Here is a 23,295-nt window from a genome sequence, read left to right as displayed (position 1 = left end):
TTTTCCTTTTTCCTGTGAGTACACCATCTGCCTTTGTGTGCTCTGAGAGATGTGCAGGTGTTAGTCAGGATTGGGTGGCAGAACTGAAGTGAAATGTGGTAAGTTTTGCCTGCCAGCTCCTCTCTGCAATTGTGAAGTTACTCTGTCAAATAAACAAGAAGGGAAGAACTAGAGAAATAACTCTGGAAGTGAAGTGAAGCAAAGTGGGGAAATGTTGGTTGCTTTATCCTGGTGCTGAGGATAACAGAGTAGCAAAGAGCAGAAATTCCCGCAGGAAATTGAAAGGTTCAGAGGCTTTTTTTTTTAACTTTGAAGTTAGAAGTTGTGCTCAGAGTTGTGCATGTGGAATTTGTCAAGCAGTATCAACCAACAGAATTGCTGTATTAAAACAGAAAAAATATAGAAGTGTATTGTGTACTGTCATGTAACTTCAGAAAATATTAATCATCTTCTAATGCAGTTTTTTCTTGCTCCCTCTGTATGTAGAAAATGTATACATCTTTTGAATTAGATACTTTTTTTCTGGTATTTTCCTGGTTCACTTTAACCTTGCTAATTTGTCTATGTTTATGGACTTCCCTTCTTCTACCCTTYGAACTTCATTTGACAAAACCTATGCTCAGGTGTAAGATCATCTTACCTTTGCAAAGTACTCAACCCTACTCCTTTCCAMATGATTTTGAAAAGATAAATATATTTACTGCGTGCTATTAGTGGTTCTGTCCAACAGTCTCTCAAGATCATTCATTACTGATCATTCATTAGGCTAGGACATTTTTTTAGCCAAATCAAACAGCCGACTTTGCAAATTATTTCTTCATGACTTCTGTATCATATTTCTACATCATTCTGGACTTCTGTATCTAGTATATGTGGCATGAAATCAAGTAGCTTGTTTGGGTTTCTATTAGAATATAATCTTATTTTTCTGTATTACAAAATCTGAATCCTCAGATCTTGTGTCCTCCATTGCAGCTTGCTGGCTATAAACAAAATGAAGAAATATCATGCTGATTAGCATGTCTTCTAGCTTAGTCCCAGATTTGGCAAAACATGAAATACAAGCTATAAGAATATTCTCTACAATGCTAGAAATGCAGAAAGTTAATAGTTATTCAAAACCAGCTATGCCCAATTGTTCTATATTAAAATAAAGACATTGAAGATGATCTTCATTGTTCTTCAGTCATCTGAAGTGTAGTCATTGCCTCTGGTCTAAGCTAGTCATGTTTTGGTTGCTGTACAATCAGCGGAGAGACAGCTCCAGAAAGCTGTCCTCTCATAAAAAGGACATGAATACTATGTGGAATAATGAACTTTTGGAAGTGTACATCTCTCTCTTTTGGTGATTGATGTCTAGGTAGTTAAACCCTAATTTCTGATGCCCATTGTTGGTGTCTTTAAATTTTAAGAAATAGAAAGAAGGGAAAAAAGGCATTTCACTTAGGGCATGAAAATCTGACCTAAATTAGTAAACATTTACGGAACAGAGGATTAATGACTATTTTGCAATTAATCTAAATGTAGAAGGCTTTTTAAGGTTTAAATTCAAGCAAAATGTTGGTATGTACTATATTAAGATAATTTTACAGCTACTGTGAAATCTGTAATGCAAAATGACTTTTAAAATCTATTTTCAATGGGAAAACATTGTAAAATAATTTTTAAGGAAAAAAATAATGCAACTAGGCAAATACAAAAGTTTAATGCAAAAATATTTTATATCTCTTTTTTTTTTGTCAGCCTTGCTTTGCATCCTGAACGTGTGTTGGTGGCAACAGGTCAAGTTGGGAAGGAACCATACATCTGTGTGTGGGATTCATACACTGTGCAAACCGTATCTGTTCTAAAAGATGTTCACACACATGGTATAGCTTGCTTGGCCTTTGATTTAGATGGTCAGGTATGTAATTAATATTGTTTTTTCAAACWTATGAATAAGTTGTTTATCTGTTAGAAATATTGTCACATAGCTTTTCTTAAAAAAAGAAATTGTATTGCTTCAGGTTTTATCTGCTTATTCTCAAGTTGAGGAAAATAAAATTACATTACTAATGAATGCCAAGTATTCACATTTTGCAAGAGAAGTATAACTACAAAAGCTTTTTGAATGGAGATGAGGTGGAAGGGAGGTTCTTGTGGTCTGTCGGCCATAGTTCAGGGTCAGACCAAATGGCTGGAGATAGTGGCCCTCCCCTGTGCAGGGACATTGCTTTGCTCAGAGTGGTGGCAGTCCCATTGTGTTACTCATCTCGGACTTCTTCAGGCAGTATCCCCTTCTCTGTCATGTCTTGTGCATGCGCTAGTGGCTCTCCACATTGTGATTGTTAGTTGAGACTCATGTATCCTGGATCTAAGAGCAAAGGAAAAGGTTTTATTGGATTATAATTTTGTTTTAGAACATTCTCTGAGTAGTGAATTGTTTCTCAGAGCTGCTACCTATAATGGAGATTTGTTTTTATCAGACGCTTGCTCTTGTGAGTAAAGAGGCTTTCTTGACTGATGAATTAGAAATGGAAAATACACATTAGGTAGCAGCTGAAGAGGTATTAACTGTGAAAATACTTTCTGGAGATGTGCTTTCCTGGTCTGTGAAACACTTCTTTCCCTCCCACACAGCCTTGCAATGCAATACTCAGATTTAGCTGTATTCTCAGTTCTTTTTGTTTACTAAAAAGGTCAAGATCTGTTACTGCTGTTTTCTCAAGTGAGGATGTATTGTAGAGACCAGTTGCCGTCCTTGTTAAGAGAATGTCAAATGGAGCTCTACTGAGCCCAGGAGGAAAGCCTGTAACTTGTTTCTCTTAAAAATTTGTAASAGTTGTAGGAAAGTTCTGATTTTATTGAAATAACCTCTCATTGTTTAAGAAGTCAGCTTCTGGAGTCAGCTTCTTTCTAGAGCATGATTTCTACTTCACAGCGATATCTTTTCTCTATACTGTTCTTATCTTGTAAACTTGTGTTACTCCCTCACTTTTACAGCCTCCATAATTTTAAGGTCCAATTTTATGTTATTTTTTATTTTTTATTATAATATATTTTATTACAATATAACAAATTGGAATTGAAGTCCCCTTATTTTTTTTAGAATGCAGGTAGGCATCCCCTGTGTGTATTGGAGAGTTTTGAGTGTAGATCTGTGATTTGTTCTAGGAGTATCCAGTACTGATTCTTGTTTTTAAAGCCATAAATGGTCAGAATAAGGCTGGATACTTTTTTCAGAATTTCTGTATGATTACCYTTTTTGTAGCATTTGTTAGAATTTTGCTGTCTTAAAGGAAAGCTGGATACAGGTTTTTCAAGATCTGCAYCTCCAGAATTGTCTCCCTATGAAGATACAGTAAAACACAAATCCAGTTCAGAAAGAYCTGCAAATGTTGGTTTATGTCTTGCCCATCCCTTTAAATCTAAATTTGTCAGAGTCCTTGACCAGGTTGTTTCAGAGCTTACTGTTTGAAATGAAAGTATTTATTTGGCATCATTTGGGATTTTGATTTAGCAGAGGGATACAGCAATTTACTAAAATCACAATACAAGCAATTACAATATAGATCACAAGAAAAATGTGATTCCTATTACTGATCTCTGTATGATCATTTKCTCACTGCTGGACATCTCCATTCACCAGGATGGAATATATGTATTGAAGTAAGGTCAAGCCCACTGACCTCTTTGCAGTTTATTAGTTGTTCAGTTTTTATACTTCCTATTGGGTTGTGCCACACACATGCTCTCCTTCTCCTCACTGGTCAGGCTAGCTCAAGAGAACATTATTTATTCTTTACTGTCCTTTGTTCATTTATTTGGGGAACCTGATAATTCACTGGTGCAGCTATGTTATCTAAACCCAAGGTTACCCTCCAGTATGCCTGGTGTTGAGAGTTCATTTCACTTCATGGTACATTCTTTCTCAGGCTTTCTGATTTTTTTTGCTCTTCTCTGAGATCTACTCAAGTGTGAGGGTCATTAGTAACAAGACTTTCTAGTTCTTAAGAGAACCAAAAAGATAGTTTAATTTCCCTTTTTGGAAAGTCAGTGTAAACACATGTCTGGAAAGGCACCCCCATTTTTTATGGGTGTGCAGTAAATGTAAAACATTTATAATCCCTCTACATCTCATTCTGCAGTAGGACTAGAATTGAACTATTTGGAAGTGTAATGGGATTGAAACTGATGTTCCTTCCAACAGGGTTTTCAAAGATGGAATAGAGAAGTTAAATTCTGTGGCATTAATAGATAAGATGCATGGATAGAAATTGTATTTAACTTGTWTATGTTTCTTATAATCTTGGAGCTTCTCAGGCAGTAAAGAAATTGTTATTTAGAATAGGTTTCTGGTTTGGGGAAAAAAYTACGATTGAAGTTTCAAGTTGGTTTTCGCTTTTACAAAATCACTTGAATAATCTATGTAGAAATTGRAACTAAATTTGTTTTTATTGTATGGAAGTATTAACTGCCGAACAGCAAAAAAACCTTTGTCCTAGAGATTTGAAAAACTTTCATTTATCAACATCAAGATGGCACAATTAATGCATAAACGGAATAAAAATATTAATTTTTCTTTTAAAATTATACCAAAATCACTCAGCTTTTTTTTTTTTTTTATTTTTATTCAAACCTGTTTGTCTTTCTGTTGAGCATTTCTATAGGAAAAATAACATTTTGACTGGTTAACAGAAACAATACAAGTGACTAAGATAATCAATGATTTGTGTCAAGAAATCTGTGCGAGGTGTCTTAACAGTCAAGATAAGACATGCTGCAGAGCATAGGAAGATCTCAAAATTTTATTTTTCTCTATTTTCTTGCAACAWTCTTTTTGTCCTTCCTGGTTTTACAGTTTAACTGGCTTCAAACTCTTTGTGAATAAAAAGACTTAATGAAATTTTATGTTTGGGGACTCTTTGGATTCTGGTTTGAGAAAGGATCCAGAAAGAAATATTTACTCTGACATTTTTTACCACTCTTTCAAAAGARTGACTTAACTTTCATTAATATATTGAGTTATTTTTTATTTGTTTGTTTAATTTGGACACTTTTAGCGCTTGGTCTCAGTTGGTTTGGATTCGAAAAACACAGTTTGTGTATGGGACTGGAGAAAAGGAAAATTGTTATCAATGGCTCCTGGTCATACAGATAGGGTAAGTATAACTAAATAGTCTGARTKTCAATGTAATTTTAGTTTGTTAAACTCTGTCTGTATATACATACTAGACATGTGTCTGAACAATAACCATTTTGTTTTAGAAACTGGATTTGCATAAAGGTTGATATGTATTAAGATGTGAAGATAGATGTGTGCATTTATTTCTAGAATGAAATGTATAACTCARTATTTATTTGTGTATGGTTTGTTAAGAGTGTAGGCATGTAGGGAAAGTGCAGAATGGGAAATCAAAATGCAAATAATTGCTTAATTTTTTTTAGTCTCTAAATGAACCTTAATCTTGTTTTATCATGTGTTTTAATTACTCTAGGGGAAAAAAGGCCAGAACTCTATTTGGCATRTATTGCAATTTTACTATTGAATACGAAAATAAAAAAGTCATTCCAATGGATCCATTTAAAGCATTTCAGACTCCCTGTTAATTTGCTAAATGTTTTTACTGTTTTAACTGTGCCATACTAGAAAGGAGATCTTTGCTGACATCCTTGGGTTTTTTTATGCAGATATTTGATATTTCTTGGGATTTATACCAGCCAAACAAGCTCGTCAGTTGTGGCGTAAAACACATCAAGGTAATAAAAATAACTGTTCATTTATAAAATATTTAAGCTGCAGTAGTATATACTCTATAAAATATAGAAAAATAGAATCTAAAAGGAATATATAATGATAATATGAAAGGTCCTATATAAGAATAGTCTTAGTTCTTAGAACTGTGATTGCGGGTTAGATCTGACTACASTAGACATTTTAAAAGATCTAAATAGTGAAAAACATTTACTGCTCAAAAGACTTCATGCCCTGACAGAAGCAATGTAGTAGGAATGAAAGAGTTGTCAGTAGCATTGTATATAATAATTGTAATATAATTTAAAATTTAGGTTGTCTAAAACACACTGTTTGAAATCCCAAGTAGTGTAAGACAGCATGTACATTTTAAGGTGAGTCCAGGTACTCAGATTTCTGAATCTTGAACAGTGAATGAATTACTGCCCTGCAGAGGTGAAATGAGTTTTACCTTTCTTACCATTTAGAGAGATTATGGAGAGACAGTGGAAGAGAAAGAGCAAGCATTTTCCTTCCTTTTGCTTCTTTTCCCTGCTGTTACTCATACCTTTGTCATTTGGAGCACTCTGTACCTCTTATAGGATTCATAATTTGGACACTTCATGACTTTTTCAAGCATGTATTGTTTGATCCATGTAGCAAATGCTGTGCAGAAACAACTTTTTTTTCCAGGTTTAACTTTGTCAGCAGGATTATCARTGATTAGGAACCATGTTTCATGTCAGTCAAAGTCACTGTCTTCTCATGTATTGTTTTCTGTGTTACCACGTAACAGCAGTAGATGGCAGCTTGAAAATTCTGTATTGTTATGTGTAGGTTCCCATGGTGGGGAGAGTGTGTTGCTTTTTATACAGTGAAACTTTTATAAACTTTTAGATTAATATGTATTAATAGCTTATTGGAAAAAGTCTTCAGTCTGTTGGCTGGATTGCATAAGTCTGATTTGTCATAGTGTTTAGCATGTCAGTTACAGATTTYCATGAACTTAGTTAATAATGATCTTTTTTTCCTACTTCTCTAAGGGGATCTTTATACCAAAAGTAAGCTAATATTTGCCAGCAGTGATTTAAATAYACTAAGATGGCTTTATAATGTCAAAACATTGCTATTTAGATAAGCAAAAGTTTGTTTGGGCAACTTTTAAGACTCTACAAAGCCTTTCTAAATAGTAATAGCATTTTAAAAATAATTGGTGTTTCCTCTGGGGAAACATAATAGAAAATCAGAATTCCGGAGATTTGTACGCATTTGGATCAGGCAAGGGATTTTTGTCATGTGTGTTTTTCTTAAACCACACCTTCTTGTTCTTTCMGATATCAAGAATAACTTTCATTTTTTAATGCTATTGTAGTTTTTGTCAGATGATATTTTATGCAAATTATAATAGTACTTAATTAAGTTATGTGGGTAATTCCAAGTGAACTGACATTGAGGAATTACTTTTGTTAGATACATCACYTACTTCCACATTGGAGCTAGGTGCTTATATGCTAGGTGATATATGCAGTGATTGTGTAGTTTCTTCTCAAGCAACAACATGGTCTATGTCTTGAAATCTGCACTTTGGTTACAAAAATTCCACTGTCATGGTTTCACCCCAGTCAGCAGCCATGGCCCAGCCAGCTGCTCGCTCACTCACTCCATCACCAGCAGGACTGGGGAGAGAATTGGGAGGACAAAARCTGGAAAACTCATGGGTTGAGGTAAAGACAGTTTAATAGAGAAAGCAAAAGTCACACCCAGTGGCAAAGCAAAATGAGGARTTAATTCACTGCTTCCCATGGGCAGGCAGGTGTTCAGCCATCTCCACAAGAGCMRGGCCCCATCACTGGTAATGGTGACTTGGGAAGACAAACACCATCACTCCAAAYRTGTCCCCCTCCATCCTTCTTCCTCTCACTTTATATACTGAGCACTATGCCATATGGTTTGGAATATCCCTTTGGTCAGTTTGGGTCACCTATCCCAGCTGTGCCTCTTCCTAACCTCCCGTACACTCTCAACTTCCTCACCAGCAGAAAACGCAGAAAAGGCCTTGGCTCTGTGTGAGCCCTGCTCAGCAATTACAAAACCATCTCTGTATTATCAACATTGTSTTCAGCCAAATCCAAAACATAGCCCCGCACCAGCCATTGTGAAGAAAATTAGCTATCCCACCCAAAACCAGCACAGCTACTTAAGATACTGGGATTTGTCTAATCAGTACTAGTTTTTCTAGTCAGTAATGATTATTTCTGGTTATTCCTGAATCACAGAATTGCAGGTATAARAATCTGTTCATGGTAACTGCTTACATTATGCCATAATAATTCTCTGCTCAGAAGTTTGAATTGATATAACAGAGTGACTTGCTGTGAAATACAGTTTCGTAAACACGTATAAAGAAACATTCTGACACAATGCAAGAGTAACCTGTCAGCAGTGATCCTTTCATGTTTTGCATTGGTTTCCTTCAGCAGCTTTTTGACTTTCCAGAGAGGTCAGAAACTAGAGTGTGTGTCTGGAGACTTAGTTGGAAAGTACTCTGCTCTGACAAGAGGCTTTGCACATCTTTGGGTTAGGAGTCGTTGGTATGTGTAGGGTGACCTAGGAGGAAATTCATGCATGTGTGACTGTTGCAATCACATACCAATGGGTTTTAGAAAGTTCTTAAAAACCTTCACTCTAGATGGCTGCTTTGTATGATCCATGGTTCTGAGGAGAAATAAGTCTGAAATAAAACCTGCTGCTTTCAGAGAAAATAGCCTTATCAGAAATCTGCATGCTTAGCTGGCATCTTTAAATGTCTAAAGTAGCATAAAGTACAAATGCAGTGTGTGCAACATGGAAATCTTACATCAAGGGAAGATAAGGTAGTTCTATTATGGAATGCTTTTCAAAAATAATTGAAAATACAACTGGCTCACAAATGATTATTTGAAAGAATTTTAGTTTGATTGAATACTGACATCCTCAAATTCCTTCCCAACAAGTCTGTTATGCTGATTTTGTGAAAGGATGAAATTGGTTAATAACATAAAACATTGTTAAACTGGAGAACTGAGGCATGAAAAGGGGGGTGAATAGTGATATCTTTAGGAGGCAAAGTCCTTCCTTTCAGATCTACATATTAAATTATAAGCTATTAGCAAAAGCACCATCTTTCTAAATCACTTTATGTTACAGTTCTGGAGCTTGTGTGGCAACTCATTGACACCAAAACGTGGTGTTTTTGGCAAGACTGGTGATCTCCAGACTATACTGTGCCTCGCCTGTGCAAGGGATGAAGTGACATATTCTGGTGCATTGAATGGAGATATATATGTATGGAAGGGAATCAACCTTGTACGGACAATACAGGGAGCACATGCTGTAAGTATATCTCTCTAAGTTAATATTAAATGTTAAGTAAATTTCTGGAAAGCTGGAAAGGGCAATACAAGGTCACCTTTTCTTATTCCTAAACAGTTTCAATCATATTAAAACAGTATACAGATTTGAAAAGTGAACACATCTCAGTGAAAGTTTAATAAAAATTTTCCAAAGKGCTTGGTAAATCTTCTTTCAATGGAAATGTTTAATATGACTGTAAAGTGATTATAGTTTTCATATGTAAGTTTTAGTTGTGTTTTCATGTTACTTTAATCAGTTTGCGATTAAAGTAGGCTGCAAAAAAACCCAGTTTGTGGTTTGCAATCTGATTTGTGCATGGTAGACTGAAAATCCTCATTACCTTTCATTTGGCAGTATGCAGGATTTGACTTCTAATTGTCCAAGTTTCACCTTAAAAACAAAGCCTACAAGTTGCTGTTTGGTTTAACCTATGAAGTGTGAAAYTTCTAAGGTCACTTTATAAAGCTATATGATTTGCTGGTTGAATGTTAGTTTTTGTTTTCAGAAACATTGTACTTTCTAGATAATATTCTAAGTTCCCTTATTAGCAATTTAACATGGTGCGAAAAAAACAAACGTGTGTTCTGATATTGCAGTTTCAAAATTCTAGATAAAAAAYCAATGCAATGAAATTAGAAAAAGTAATGATTCTTATTTATAAGAATTTGTTTGTTTTAAGTGGCATGTTGGRCTGGTTTGCCTGATGTTAGTAATTGAAGTACAAGAGTCACTCTTTGATGTAATCAGGTAAAATGGAGGGTTCAAAACAATGAATGATATGTATGTGGGARGGTTTGCAGTCAGTTATAGTAAGGAGAATCATAGAAACAAAGATCTAGAAACACACATTCAGGATAAATGCAGTGTGGAACGAACTAATAATTTACAAGTGACTGGACCGCTTATTCAGACAGTTGTATAATGACACTGTGTCTAGTTATGAACAAAGTTATGAAGAAATCTGTRTGCAAAAAGTGTCCCCAGACTGTGTTTTGCATTTGAGATTTCTTTATATGCATGGAAGTATGTGTATGAATGTATGTGTATATACATATATATATAAAACCCAGATATACACACACAAGCACACTGTCCTGTATGCATCTGTAGAAATATTTAATGTATTCAAGAATTTAGAATATTCCAAATTCTGAATCAGGAAGTATGAGGGGGATATAGAAAATATGAGGGGGATGTTTATGTTGTTTAGTAATCCCTGATTCTTGCTCTGTAACTTCACATCTGGTTTTATTCTTCATAATAAGTGTTCAATGGTGTTCTGTCCTATTCTGTGTTTTCCTGAGATGATTGGACATTGCATATACAAACTTGGATTCCCAGAGCAAGCAGTGCACTGTCTCCTATCCAAATCTGATGCCAAAATATTTTCCCATCCTGTTTGGTGCTGTAGGGTGCAGCTGTCCTGCATAWTAACATAGTTTTTACTTGGAGTATTTAGACTTGCAACACTTTATTTCTCAGAATAATGCAGTGCTTTTTCAGCTTTTTAAGTTGAAACAACACAACTGATAATCATCAGATGATTAGAGCTTGTTGCTCCATTCCCTTATGTGCTGTGTCAGCTCTTAGCTGACCACAAGATCAAATTTGAAGTGCTGTGCTCTTTATCTTCAGTCCCATCAATGGACAGAGCTCAGGTGACCTTGGAGTAGGTCTCATCTAGCCTTCTATTTTTGGCTCTGTCATCTAGGCTCAATGGAATTGTACTTCGCAGTACTGAAAATTAAGTAGGGACACTAGTTCATGTCTTTGAAATTCAGTTTTACGAGATATTAGTCACTACAAATCTCACCAATTTCAGTGAAAAAGAAACCAACCAAACAATAAAATGTGRAAACTTCTTTCCAAGAAAATGAAACCTTGTTTTTCAGTAAAAAGTTACCTTAAAGGATGTTTTCAGACTACTTAAAGCACAACGTATGGAAACTTGGAGTCTTTTCTTCAGCCAGACTAAAGTATTATCATGCTTTTTCATGGCTATTTTATACTTCATTTTATAAATTATGTCCTTCTTGTCCATTCAAAAGAAAATGCCAGTGTAAATAACAAGATATATGTATATTGTTGAAGGGACGGTGTGCACATAGTGGGGAATTGATATRAATTTCTCTTCAGTATGCTGTGTTGGAATTGTCATCTCTGCATACCTGTTTGTCATCCTGCATCGTTATGACCCAGCAGGCTCGAAATAAATGGTAAAGTCATTAAAGGAAGGCATGTCTCATTATTTGCATAAATACCATTCTTTTCTTGCAGCATAGGCAGTAGGTATCTGAGATACTGGGAAACATTTTCTGAGGCACATTAGTGATGTGGAGAAGTAATCTGTCCCCAGATTTATTATTATTAAGGCACTGTCTGCGTTAATACAGAAAACATGTTTTCTTCAAAGGTTGGTTCTCTTTGTTATGATGGTCCTACCTGAAAAGACAGTTTTTATTTTTCAATAATTCAATATTAAAAATAAAAAATAAAAAATAAACCATGCTCTCCCAGTATGAGCAACCAAGGAAACTGAAACTTTAACACTAACAAGCAAAGAAAGAATTCTGAATTTAGACAGATTATGTTTTCTATCATAGCAATACTAGGAACTGTAGAGGGAGGAAAGTAGAGTTTCCTGCAGATTCCTATCTGAGTTTGAGTAGAAACCAAAAGTTGAAAGCAAATAGGTTGAGGTGACTGGAGAATTATTTGGATAAGGGTTAGTGAGTTCACTTAATGTAAAAGTAGAAATGAGAAGTAGGAAAAGATGGAAACGAGCAGGGTTTAGGAGTAAAGGCACAGAGTTCATGTGCAGGAAACAGTGGATAGCAATGGGTAGCAATTCTAGATTTGCTTMCTAAATAATAATACTAACAATGAAATTTTCTGAAGAACAATTACATGAAAACATGTGCAAATATACTGGCAATGGTAATACTCTATGATGTTATTTGTAGGTGATGCATCTGGTTCTGGAAAGTTAATAAATACATTGACTAATAAAAAAAATCTTTTAATAGATGTCTCATTCGTGTACCAGTGCAAAGAGCAGATTCTAGAATCTTYCATGTATCACCTTATGTGTCCTAAAGTCAAGGTACTCCTTGATTATTAAGATATAAATGCAAGATGTTACTTTTATATTAAGGCAAAATTGTATGCTTATTTAAAAATACTGTATATTTTAAAGATTTTTGTGTGTTATGCCTTTGCCTTGCATAGTAACTGCACATAAGATGCTTGCTCAGCAGATGAATAATTAATTTTGAGATAATCTTTCAGAGGTACACATTAAAGTTGTGTGGATTGATGTCAGAAACTGAGGTTAAATAACAAGCTTGAGGTTAAATAATGGGCACTCTGTTAAAACTATTGCACACCTATGTCAGTTGGCTGGATACTAATTAAATATAGATGGAAACAATATAATGAACTTAAATGAATGGTTTTAAGCTGGTATCAAGTGCCAACACATTAAGTCATGCAGTATTTTCTCCTGCRTATTAGACTAGTCACTGGTTTCAAAGTTAAGTGTCAACTTCTTTCAGCCAATGAGAGGTGCRTGGACAACTACTTTAAGATTTTTATAGTAATACGCACATTTTTAAGCTGTTTTATGGATGATTTGTTAGACAGGAAGATTACATTTCACAGTAGTGCCTCTCCACTGTACACTCACTGACACCTCTCTTAAATGTTTGCAATCTGTTTCCTTGCTGTTCAGTATGTATTGGGTGACACAATGTCTCAAAGGAAGTGCCCAACATATGGGTTGCTTTCCATGCTTTACGTTGGTGTCCTATGTTGTATCTGGGACTAAAAAGGAGGCTCTGGAGTTCTTTTGTATTGGTATGGTGTTTCTGTTTTCCATGTTGCTCAGTAGTACTCAATTGCTTCTGAAGTTTCCATACGAACTTCCAAGCTTGGTCCTAATTATAGCTAACTGCAGTCATCATGTGGTTTAGGAATGCATAGTCACATACTGGTGGATTTTATATAAACAACTGCATTTAGATAAATTGATACTTGATTTCTGTCCATTGGGGATGAGATAGGTCCAGCAGCAATAGAAAACCAGAAACTGCCTCAGTATTGGAAACTTCCTAGATTCAAGCAGTAGTAAGTATTCATGCAGTAGGGATCATCTTCATCAAGTTCTTTGTATACTTCTCTACCTTTCAACCGTAATTTCTGGTAGATCTGGGCATTAATTTTTTTATTTGCTCTCATTTAACTTTTTTTTTTTTTTAATTTGAGGGAGCACAGATGTGATACCAGCTGGTTATGTTGGAAAAACAGGAAATATTCAGCATTCTCAGAAAACTGCTGATGAGCTTGAGATATTATTTCCAGAATTTTCCTGTTCATTAGGAGATGCAATGAAAAATTTGTAAAAGAAGAATGCAGTCTGTATGTCAAGCTTCATAATTTTTAAATGGGAGTCTTTGACCTACACCTTTTATTTTCRTTCAGAAGCAGAGTCAGTCTTTGTGGCTCACATTCAATTGGATCTAACATAGTCAGTGCCATTGTTTGCCTCTCATTGCTGCTAGAGGGTTTTTGACCGTCAAGAGTCAAATTATGTAAATGACAATTTAAGGCTGATGGATTAAAAGAAGCATGAAGACTCCAGAGTTGATTTGCATTAACAATCTTGACAGTTTATAAAAAGAAGGATTTAGTGGAGGATTTACTGGCCAAGCTACCTCAGTAAGGAATCGTCTTTTCCCCATTAAGTGTGAACCTAACAATTATATGAAATGTAGCAAAGCTCAGCTTTTCCCATTAGATACTTACAGTCACCATTAACGAGGGTCTTTTTTTATAGTTTGCATCTTGTTCTCTTATTCTAGTGGCACAAAGACTGAAATGACAGTGTCCAATTACATTTCAAGAGATTGAGCAAGCACATCTGCCAAATCTCCTTGACAACCAGTATGTCCTTTTCAAGATAAGGATATTCTGTGGAATGGAAAACAGATTAATGCTAGATCCACTTGATCTTATCTTCAGAGCATTCTGCCAGCTCCCACATTGACAAATGTCTGGTTATTTTTTTTATTACTGACTAATTAAATGATGGGTTTTGGGAAGAGTTAATTAGAGAAAAGAAAATAATTCTATTATCAAGATTGCATTCCAAAAAGAGCTTGAAAAGACTTCAACTTGGGTAGAATTCAGCATATGCTGAACATGAGCTGAAATTCCTCTAGACTTTTATTTATTCCATGGCAATAGAATCATGGAATCATTAAAGTTGGAAAAAGCCTCCAAGATCATAGAGTTGAAYGTTAACCTAGCACTGCTGTGTTCACCACTCAACCCCATCCACAGGTGCCACATCTACCAATTTTTTTTTACATTGCCAGGGATTATCCCTCTAGGATTTCCCAGGCAGCCTGTGTCAATACCTGGCAACCTTTTCAGTGAAGAAATTTTTACTGATATCCAATCTAAACCTTCCCTGGTGCRACTTAAGGCCATTTTCTCTCATCCTGTCACTTGTTACCTGGAAGAAGAGACCTGGCTACAGTTTCCTATCAGGCAGTTSTAAAGAGTGGTAAGGTCACACTTGGGCCTCCTTTTCTCCAGGCTAAACAAACAAGCTCCCTCAGCTGCTTTTCATAAGACTTCTCACAATATTAAAGGTTAATGCAGTAAAACAGACACAAATGGAGAGAAACAAATACAGTTTGTGTTGTATTTTCAAAAACCTCTAGGCTCCCAAAGAAACAGAAAGAGGATTTTCAGGACATTAGCAATAATGGGAGTTAACCTCCTAATCTGCTTATGACTTAATAATTCTGCTACATTTCTGTTTAGACATGTACTGCTCCTGAAAATGTGGCTTGTCATAGGAGTCTCTTTCTTGAGAATGGACATTACATGCCAAAAGGTTTGAGTTCTGTCATCCTAGTCTTTCAGTTTTGATTGTCATTTGACATTCTAGTGGGCTRCTTGTTTTTGGTGAAAGCTGGGTGATTTCTTTCTTCTTACTGGAAAATTATRTCCTTGTTACCTGATGCTAGAAAAGCAAACACACTCCAAATTTCATTGTGACCAGTCTGTTATGATATTTTTCTTAGYGATTTAAGAAGAAAAAAACCATATTGTTAGGAGAGAATAGTCACGAGTACCTCAGAATTCTCACAACACTGAATCCTGATTTGTTCTGTGAGTGTCCAACTTTGTTTTCCCATGAAAGCCAATCTCTCCTTTGCAAGTTGCTTTCAGCTGTGGGGTTAATGTGCTTCGTTACTTTAAAATCTGGACCCCTARCTGAAGAAACTGTTGGATCTTTACATTTACTTATTTACAAAACTGAAATTTCAGCCCAATATTATGGAAGATATGTGTACACTTTGGCTGTTCCACCTTCTTTTGGACAGGAGTTGGAGATGGATTTTCTCTTCATTTTTTCTAAAGCTCTCTTGTTTACTTTTGTCATAGCTGAATATTGCATACTTCAATGCAGAGCAATTTTTTAAACTTCTTATAGGCTTATTAGCTAAAGTTGCCCTTTCAGTAGCTTTGCTTGCTGAAGTGTGAGATTTATTTCTGAACAAAAGACTAATGAGTTGTGTGGGTAATTAAAAACCACCACCAATAGTGTGGGTATGCTATTAGATATGTATCATGTTAAATCAAATACAGTGTCTATGTGGCTATATTTATTTTAATACAACATGTATCATCCTTGGCTCTTGGTTATCCTGAACATGTATCAAGTGAGTTGAAGAAAATGGGTTAGATTTTGTTTTGTTATGCCTTTAAAATGAAAACTTATATTAATTTTTCAATGGTATAACATGGTCACTGTTTTTCTTACGTTCTGTTTCTAAACTTCAATTTTAAATCTGTTTTCCGTGGCTTAAAATATTTTAAAAATCCCAGTTGTTTTTTGCATTGTTATATAGCAGCTGAGTAAAGCAACAAAGGCCCCAAACCAAGCCTAACAGAGATCATGGGAGCTCTTGATGTTGAAATTTATTAGAGTTGGATCACATCCTAAGGCAAGAGGACATGAAACTAATCTCTTTCTAGGGATAAGAAGCAACATCACTATGATGATGATGATCAGGATGAAGGCATTCTTGCAGCAATTCTTACTGTTTATCACTTATTGTTAATTCTGCTTGTTTTGTGTGTTTCCATTTCTGACTTTTCTTGTATTTGAAGCTTTTATTAGTTGTATACTGGTTTTCTCTAATCTGTGTATGTTGTTAAAAATAACTTCTTTCTCTCTTTAGGCAGGAATTTTCAGCATGAATGCATGTGAAGAAGGGTTTGCCACTGGTGGCAGGGATGGCTGTGTTCGCTTGTGGGACTTAAATTTTAAACCAATTACTGTGATTGATCTCAGGGAAACAGACCAGGGATATAAAGGTAAAGATAAGTTTGTTGCTTTCAATATGCCAATAAGATAGGAAATTTATAAGTGTTCTGAACAAGGAAAGACTTCAAAATCCAAAAATGTTATTTTATGTATGTTAYTATGAACTAGTTGCTAGAAGTAGATCATGCCCATTAGTATGAAGGTTACAGTTACTGTTATAAAAACCYCATAAGATTAAAATGCAGACACAGATTTAAGGTTTTTATGCACATGGTTTGTAGAGCACAGCAGTTTTTAACACAGTGCAGTAATGATGTGAGAGAACTTGAAAGAGACATATCTACAATGTAAAACAACATTTTACAAAAATTTCATCTGCTAGTTATCCAAATTTCCATTAAACTATTTGGAAGTTATTTACAGTTTCGAAGAATATAAAACACTTCTTTTACTTATGACTTCAGTTACAGTTTATGTCATGTTAAAGTTTTACACGGTGTTCCAGATACTGTTKCTGTAATGATTTAGGAAAAGAATACAAACATATACTGAAGCACTAATGTCACTTACAATATTGCTTTTGTTGGCATTTGGTTTCCTTCGCCCCCAGTCACTTTTGTTATTTTCTAATATCTTGCCAAGATTTTAAAAATGTGCTGGAATGTCTGATAGCAATCACATACTCAGGGTCAATACATAACTAATTACAAGTGAAGTCTTTGTAAACTGTAATTGACATGGCATTCCCACCAAGATTGTAAAGTATTGCAACAAGATGAAWTACATTTCATTTTAAATAGTCCCTGCAGTAGAGTGGCTCTGTTTTAAATTTAAATTTATTGACCTGCTGCTTCTCAGTTCTGATGCATGTAGCTGAAAGCTGTGTTTGAAGCCCCGTTTCATTCTTTCAAATTTGTTCTCCACTCCAGTTTGTCTCCTTTACTTTTGAGGTAACAGACTCTTATSATCAGCTTTTGCCTTATCAAATGCCCATTACAGAGGAAGTAGATTTAAAAAAAAAATCTTACCTTGAATAAAATTAGTTTCCTGACTTTTTTCCCTTCCCTCTTTTTTTCCTGTATAGTTTTAAGGATAGACTTTACGACCTGTCCTCTTGCTCATTTTCTTAATCRCTAATTATCTGCTACTCATATATTTTACCTCTTAGTAATTTTATCTGTGAACATGAACTCAAGTTCTGTATTCTTGTGAATAGCTCACAGCAATTAATTGAATCTCTATATATCCTCCAAGTAGTCACATTGTATTTCAAAATGTTTCCCTCCACCACAAGGAATTCCAAATTACTGAAATAGGTTTCTTAGTCATCTTTCATCAAATTCCTGGTTAGTTGTTTCTTTATTTTTAAATCATTGTAGAGAGTACAGCCATATAATGTCAAATTATAGGGCTGAATGGTGTGGTGTTTATATTCAGCAGTACAATAAACAGTTCAAATCTGTAAAGCAGAGGAGATGCTGGGAGCTGTTTGATTATCACAGTAGATGTTCATTTTGAGGGGTGTTTGAGGGGCATTAGCTCTAGTCTGGTTTAGCAGACTGAGCACTGCATTGCGGTTGGAGTGCACCGAGTGCACTCCTGGAGTACATTGTTTTGCTTCATGTGGAGGGAGTTCTTTATTTTTGCATTTGAAGGCTACCTTGTCATGCCAAGCATATTAAGTAGGCATGATCAGGAGCTTTGCTTTGAGAGCTCTCTTTGTCAGAATCAAAACACCCCTATCGATGCACCAGACTGGCCCATTAACCCTCCATTCSAGTTTTTTCCCAATATAAAATTAATAACATTGGATTTTCTTTTCCCTCCACATAGATAAAAATATTTTTTAAAAGCATGTCAACCTATACCATAACAATATTTCTTTCTCTTATCTGATAGATGTATTTTTGTCTCATTTATTAATCCAGAGTAGTTTTTCAAAGGTATTTTTGAGCTAATTTCCACAAAAGTCAGTGTTCAGGCAAAATGAATTAGTTAAATTAGGCATTGCTACCATCTGGTTATGTAAATTTCAAATTGGCAAAATTGAGTTGCATTATCAGAATGTAAAAAATGCAGCCTGTTTTAAAAGGTATGTATTTCTTAGACTGGGTTCTCAGTGTAAGCTCTCCTAATTTACATCTTATAATTCCCAGCCTTATCTACAAACAAGGCCTGTGAGTGCTTACCTCCACTGTAAGCCTAGAAATGAATTCATTTGTTAGGAATGCATGTTAAAATCCATCATAAATACTTTTCACCTCACTAAATGTTGTTCCAGTTTGATTGKTATTTTTCATTTAGTAGGAAAAAATAGTTCTGTGTGCTGTTCAGATGTTAAAAAGGATTGGGCTCTATGACTGTCTTTCACACAATGTTGGGGCCTCCATCACTTACATAATTTAGGTTCACCTGCCTAGTACTGAAGTCTGTGGTTTGATCCGAAATTGTCATTTTTATTCTCTGTTACCTTACTTGAACTGTAAAGATATTAAGGGCATAATTTCAGCTGCAAAAGTCAGTACTATATTTTTCCTTTATTTAAATAACTCATGTGATATTTTAGAAATTTTTTAATACTAAGCTTARAAAGTTCATGTTCGAAGGGCAAATATGCCTCTATCTATGAAATAGATAAAAAGAGTAAAGGAAATAAATCCAGGAATATAGCAGAGAAGGTATATGGATACTTCTTGACATTTTCTCGCYTTTTTTTTATGTTCTTTCATGTGCTACTTCACCTTTGTTTTACAAGTTCTGAGGATGTGTTTCTCAGTAACAATCTCTTCTGCAGGTCTCTCTGTAAGAAGTGTTTGCTGGAGAGGAGACCATATACTCGTCGGGACACAAGATAGTGAAATTTTTGAAATTGTGGTGCATGAGCGTAATAAGCCTTTCCTGATAATGCAGGGGCACTGTGAAGGAGAGCTGTGGGCTTTGGCTGTCCATCCTACAAAACCCCTGGCCATGACTGGAAGCGACGATCGTTCTGTCAGGTTAAATTTTGTTTGTTTGTTAAACTGCATACAGTTTTATAAAAAGGGCTCATTTTGTAGGTAACCTAACTGGAAATGTAAACATTTTAAAGGTATTAAAATGTAGCATTGATGTACTTCTACAGTTGTTGTAGAAGTTAGTGCTCTTCAGTAATAAAATACTATGGGAGTATATATTTCCCAACCCCCCCCATGTATGAAATTTGAAAACATTTAATTTAGGCTAGCATTGAGCACTCAGAGGCAAGTATCCTTTTAAGTATTTCCTTTTCTGGGGTTATGTTAAGCATGCGTAGCTTGTGATGAAAAATACTGTGATAAAAACACATTTTACTCTTACCATATTTACTTTTCCAAATGCTGCAAGTTAACTTTTAATTTGTAAATTTCATCCAACTTYGTGCATGCATTGCGAACAAAATATAAATGCTCAGAAGGCCCATTAAATTACTCCCTTTTACATGTTCATCTATTTTTTGGGGGGTCAAAACCATATTTTCTTCTTTTAAGTTAAAYGTGTTGGCATTTTTGTTAATATCTAAAATGTAACATGGTTAAGCAAATCAATAATTCAATAATTAATATTGAAACAATACTCTTAGATTCCAGATGTATCTTGTAAAAACTTAAGTATTATAATATCATTAGTTATAAGGGGTTATTAATAATGACTTGTTAATAGGAAAAGTTGTTTATACTGATTGAAGTCTTTGTTATTTAAAATTCTTGGCTAGAATTATTAGCAAAATAGTGGAACTTTTGCCAGAGTGGTCTAAAAGTATATATTGTCATATATTATCAATTTTCATATTCAGTCAATCAAAATTAATCTGTCCCCACATTTTCTCATTAGCAATATTACCATCTTTTAAAATACAAGAATATTTAATACAAGAATAATTCTTGCTTTATGCAAAATTCAYATGTATATCTTAGATTTTCCATGTGGAAAATTATTTTAAAGTAGGACACTGCCGTGTCCAGCATTGTCCGGCAACTGAGGGCTTCATCTATGACAAAGCTGCACAACCCTTTTTACATTTGAAATMATTAATTTATTTTAGAATTTGGAGTTTAATAGACCATGCTCTGATTGCCCGGTGCAACATGGAGGAACCCATTCGCTGTGCTGCGGTTAGTACTGATGGAATCCATCTCGCTCTTGGAATGAAGGATGGCTCTTTCACTGTGCTTCGGGTCAGGTATGCTACACAAATTAAAAATGCGTGCATTATTTACTCTTTCAAGCAGGTTATCTAATTGATTTTATGCATCGTATGTATATTGATACTGTTGTGGCCATGTATGTGGACACTTACGTTTTGTTTTAGGTGGAGCGTGCTCWGATTTTTAAAATGTGTGCTATGTATGTTCATGCTGTTCTATAAAAACACATTTGAAAAAGTATATTGGTCTATTTGCAGAGAGTGTCAGTGTTCCAGAAAATGTTTTACTTTAGTTTTTAAATTTATTAATTATCCTTGAATTACTGAGAAATAATTTTTCATTCCATGCTAAATTGTGTCCATCTGTTGGGATTYTGCTGTCAGCACATCATACATGTAAAATCAGGGCTGCCTTGTGCTGCTATGATCCCACAGTTTTAAAGGGAAAATGAGATCTGTGTCTCATGTCAGTGAAGTTTCCTTTYCCAGGTGAATGAAGATCTCATAATCTACCTGATGAAGTTTTCTTGTAGACCCAGTTTGAGCAGTTCCTTTTGTTCGCTGTCCCTCAGTCCAGAGAAGCACTTTCTTTTGTCAGTGTTTCCTTATCTTTTTTCTCAATGAAGCACTAGTCAACTCTAGAAACAGCAGTGATGTGCTTGCACACGGGATGGTTAAGTTCAAAATACAATTTCACAATCTTGTTCGTTTTTTAGCCTGGGAGCTTGACAGTGTGATGAGGCTCTTCTCTACTTATGACATGCTTTCTTTCGTACTACAGAGATATGACTGAGGTTGTTCATATCAAAGACAGGAAAGAAGCTATTCATGAACTCAAATATTCTCCAGATGGGAATTTCCTAGCTGTTGGTTCCAATGACAGCTCTGTGGATATATATGGTGTTGTTCAACGATACAAGAAAGTTGGGGAATGTATTGGATCTTTAAGTTTCATCACGCATATGGATTGGTCTTCAGACAGTAAATACTTACAGACCAATGATGGCAATGGAAAGAGACTTTTTTACAGAATGCCAAGTAAGATTCTGAGTTGTCTTTATGATATTTGTTACTTGTTACAGGAATAACATAGTGGCTTTGTAAAAAAAGCCAAGTGTAAATCATGGTTTAAAGAATGGTGGTACAGAGAAAGTTTCTTGTAAGTTCATAAAAGTGTTTAGCCACATTTGAGTAAGTACTGCATTTTTCTGGCGAAGTTACTGAAATATTTTCATCCATATATGTTTACTCTTCTTTCCAATCCAGCTTTTCATACTAGAGTTGTTGAGTTATAATTTATTTCTCAAAAATAAACTTTCGCTCCCACTTTTTTTAGAAGAATTAAAATTCARCATTTAAACTAAGTTCTGCAACAGCTTAATAGCTTTGTACTTATGGGCCTTGGGTAGTAAATGAATTGTTTGATTGCACTGTACAGTTTTTTAAAATGTGTGAAAAAATCAGCATGTTGCATCTCAGAAGAGGCATTTGATTTTCTAGAACTGTGCTCCAGACTGAGGAATTCGACTAAAAAGAGCTTTTGCAGAGAGGAACTTTGTGACAACCCCKTTATTGAAAGTGTTTTCAAGATGATTCTCTTAAAAACTTGACTGAACTGTCCCATACTCTTGAAATAAKTTCTGTCAAGATAGAACTTTGTGGAATTGGATCAATCTCATTACAGATACGGCTGGTGTGAAATAATGTAACAAGGATCTAAGCAGAAAATGGGTGTTTTTAGTGATTTACTGTGGCCAGATCAGTTCTTCAGTTCTTGTTATAAATAATCCAAGTTTCTAGAATCATTCAGCAATAGAATTTTTCATGAACTTTATCTTAGAATGCCTACATGTATTTTTGATAAACATTTAAAAAATAACACAGCCTCAAGGAGATACCAAGAAATAATAAGAACTWTAAAGTAACAAACTTATGATCTTCTGTTAAATAGTCTTGAGAAGCCTTATGACTAATACTGTTGGTCATAATAGGTAATACTAGATATCAGGACAGTTTTAGAAGTCAGGCTTTMCTTCTGTCCCACTTGGATTTGATTTCTAGAGAACTTTTTAAAATGTTACATTCTTTAAAATGGCATAAGTGAATATTGAAAAATGGCTATTTATTTTTGTTCTTAGGTGGAAAAGAAGTAACAAACAAAGAGGAATTGAAAGGCATTCAGTGGGCATCATGGACCTGTGTTTCTGGCTTTGAAGTTAATGGAATCTGGCCCAAATATTCAGATATAAATGATATAAATTCTGTGGATGCGAATTTTATTGGACAAGTTATGGTTACGGCTGATGATTATGGAATAGTAAAACTCTTTCGATACCCATGTCTGAGAAAAGGTAGTGCCTTTTAAAGTCAAGTAGAAGCATATTTTTTAATTGTGTCTATTCAAGAAAAATGTATTAGAAGACTGGAAAATGAAATGGTTTTTAATACCACCTTTTGAAAACAGAATTTTATTAAATGGGGAAATATCAGTCTTTAAAAACACAACACCCAGAACGTTTCTTTTCAGTTCATAAACCTTGAAGATATATCCTAAAACCCATCCATGCAGTTGTAGCCAGCATTAAATGTGAATGGTGTCTAGAATGAAGTTCTTCCAACAGCTCTTGAAGCCTTTCTGGTCTAAAAAGACATCTCTATGATGGAGTGCTGTTAGGCACTTCATTT

The 23,295-nt window shown here is 34.9% G+C and overlaps 1 protein-coding gene across 1 annotated transcript in view; it reads left to right on the top strand.

Annotated features, from left to right (window-relative positions):
• The window catches only part of EML5 (EMAP like 5), a 105,029-nt gene that overhangs the window by 17,603 nt on the left and 64,131 nt on the right, over nucleotides 1-23,295 (top strand). The window contains exons 2-10 of the mRNA XM_057384151.1: nucleotides 1,744-1,903; nucleotides 5,043-5,141; nucleotides 5,671-5,739; nucleotides 8,900-9,085; nucleotides 16,363-16,498; nucleotides 19,243-19,444; nucleotides 20,509-20,646; nucleotides 21,392-21,648; nucleotides 22,749-22,961. Of these exons, the coding sequence (XP_057240134.1) occupies nucleotides 1,744-1,903; nucleotides 5,043-5,141; nucleotides 5,671-5,739; nucleotides 8,900-9,085; nucleotides 16,363-16,498; nucleotides 19,243-19,444; nucleotides 20,509-20,646; nucleotides 21,392-21,648; nucleotides 22,749-22,961 (1,460 nt within the window). The remainder of the gene's footprint in view (nucleotides 1-1,743; nucleotides 1,904-5,042; nucleotides 5,142-5,670; nucleotides 5,740-8,899; nucleotides 9,086-16,362; nucleotides 16,499-19,242; nucleotides 19,445-20,508; nucleotides 20,647-21,391; nucleotides 21,649-22,748; nucleotides 22,962-23,295) is intronic.

Source organism: Malurus melanocephalus, unplaced genomic scaffold (genome assembly GCF_030028575.1).
Source record: "Malurus melanocephalus ecotype Western Australia unplaced genomic scaffold, MMel_1.1 scaffold_0, whole genome shotgun sequence".
Taxonomy (NCBI): Eukaryota; Metazoa; Chordata; class Aves; order Passeriformes; family Maluridae; genus Malurus; species Malurus melanocephalus.
Note: the sequence above shows the minus strand (reverse complement) of the source record. Positions and strands in the feature narration are given on the sequence as shown.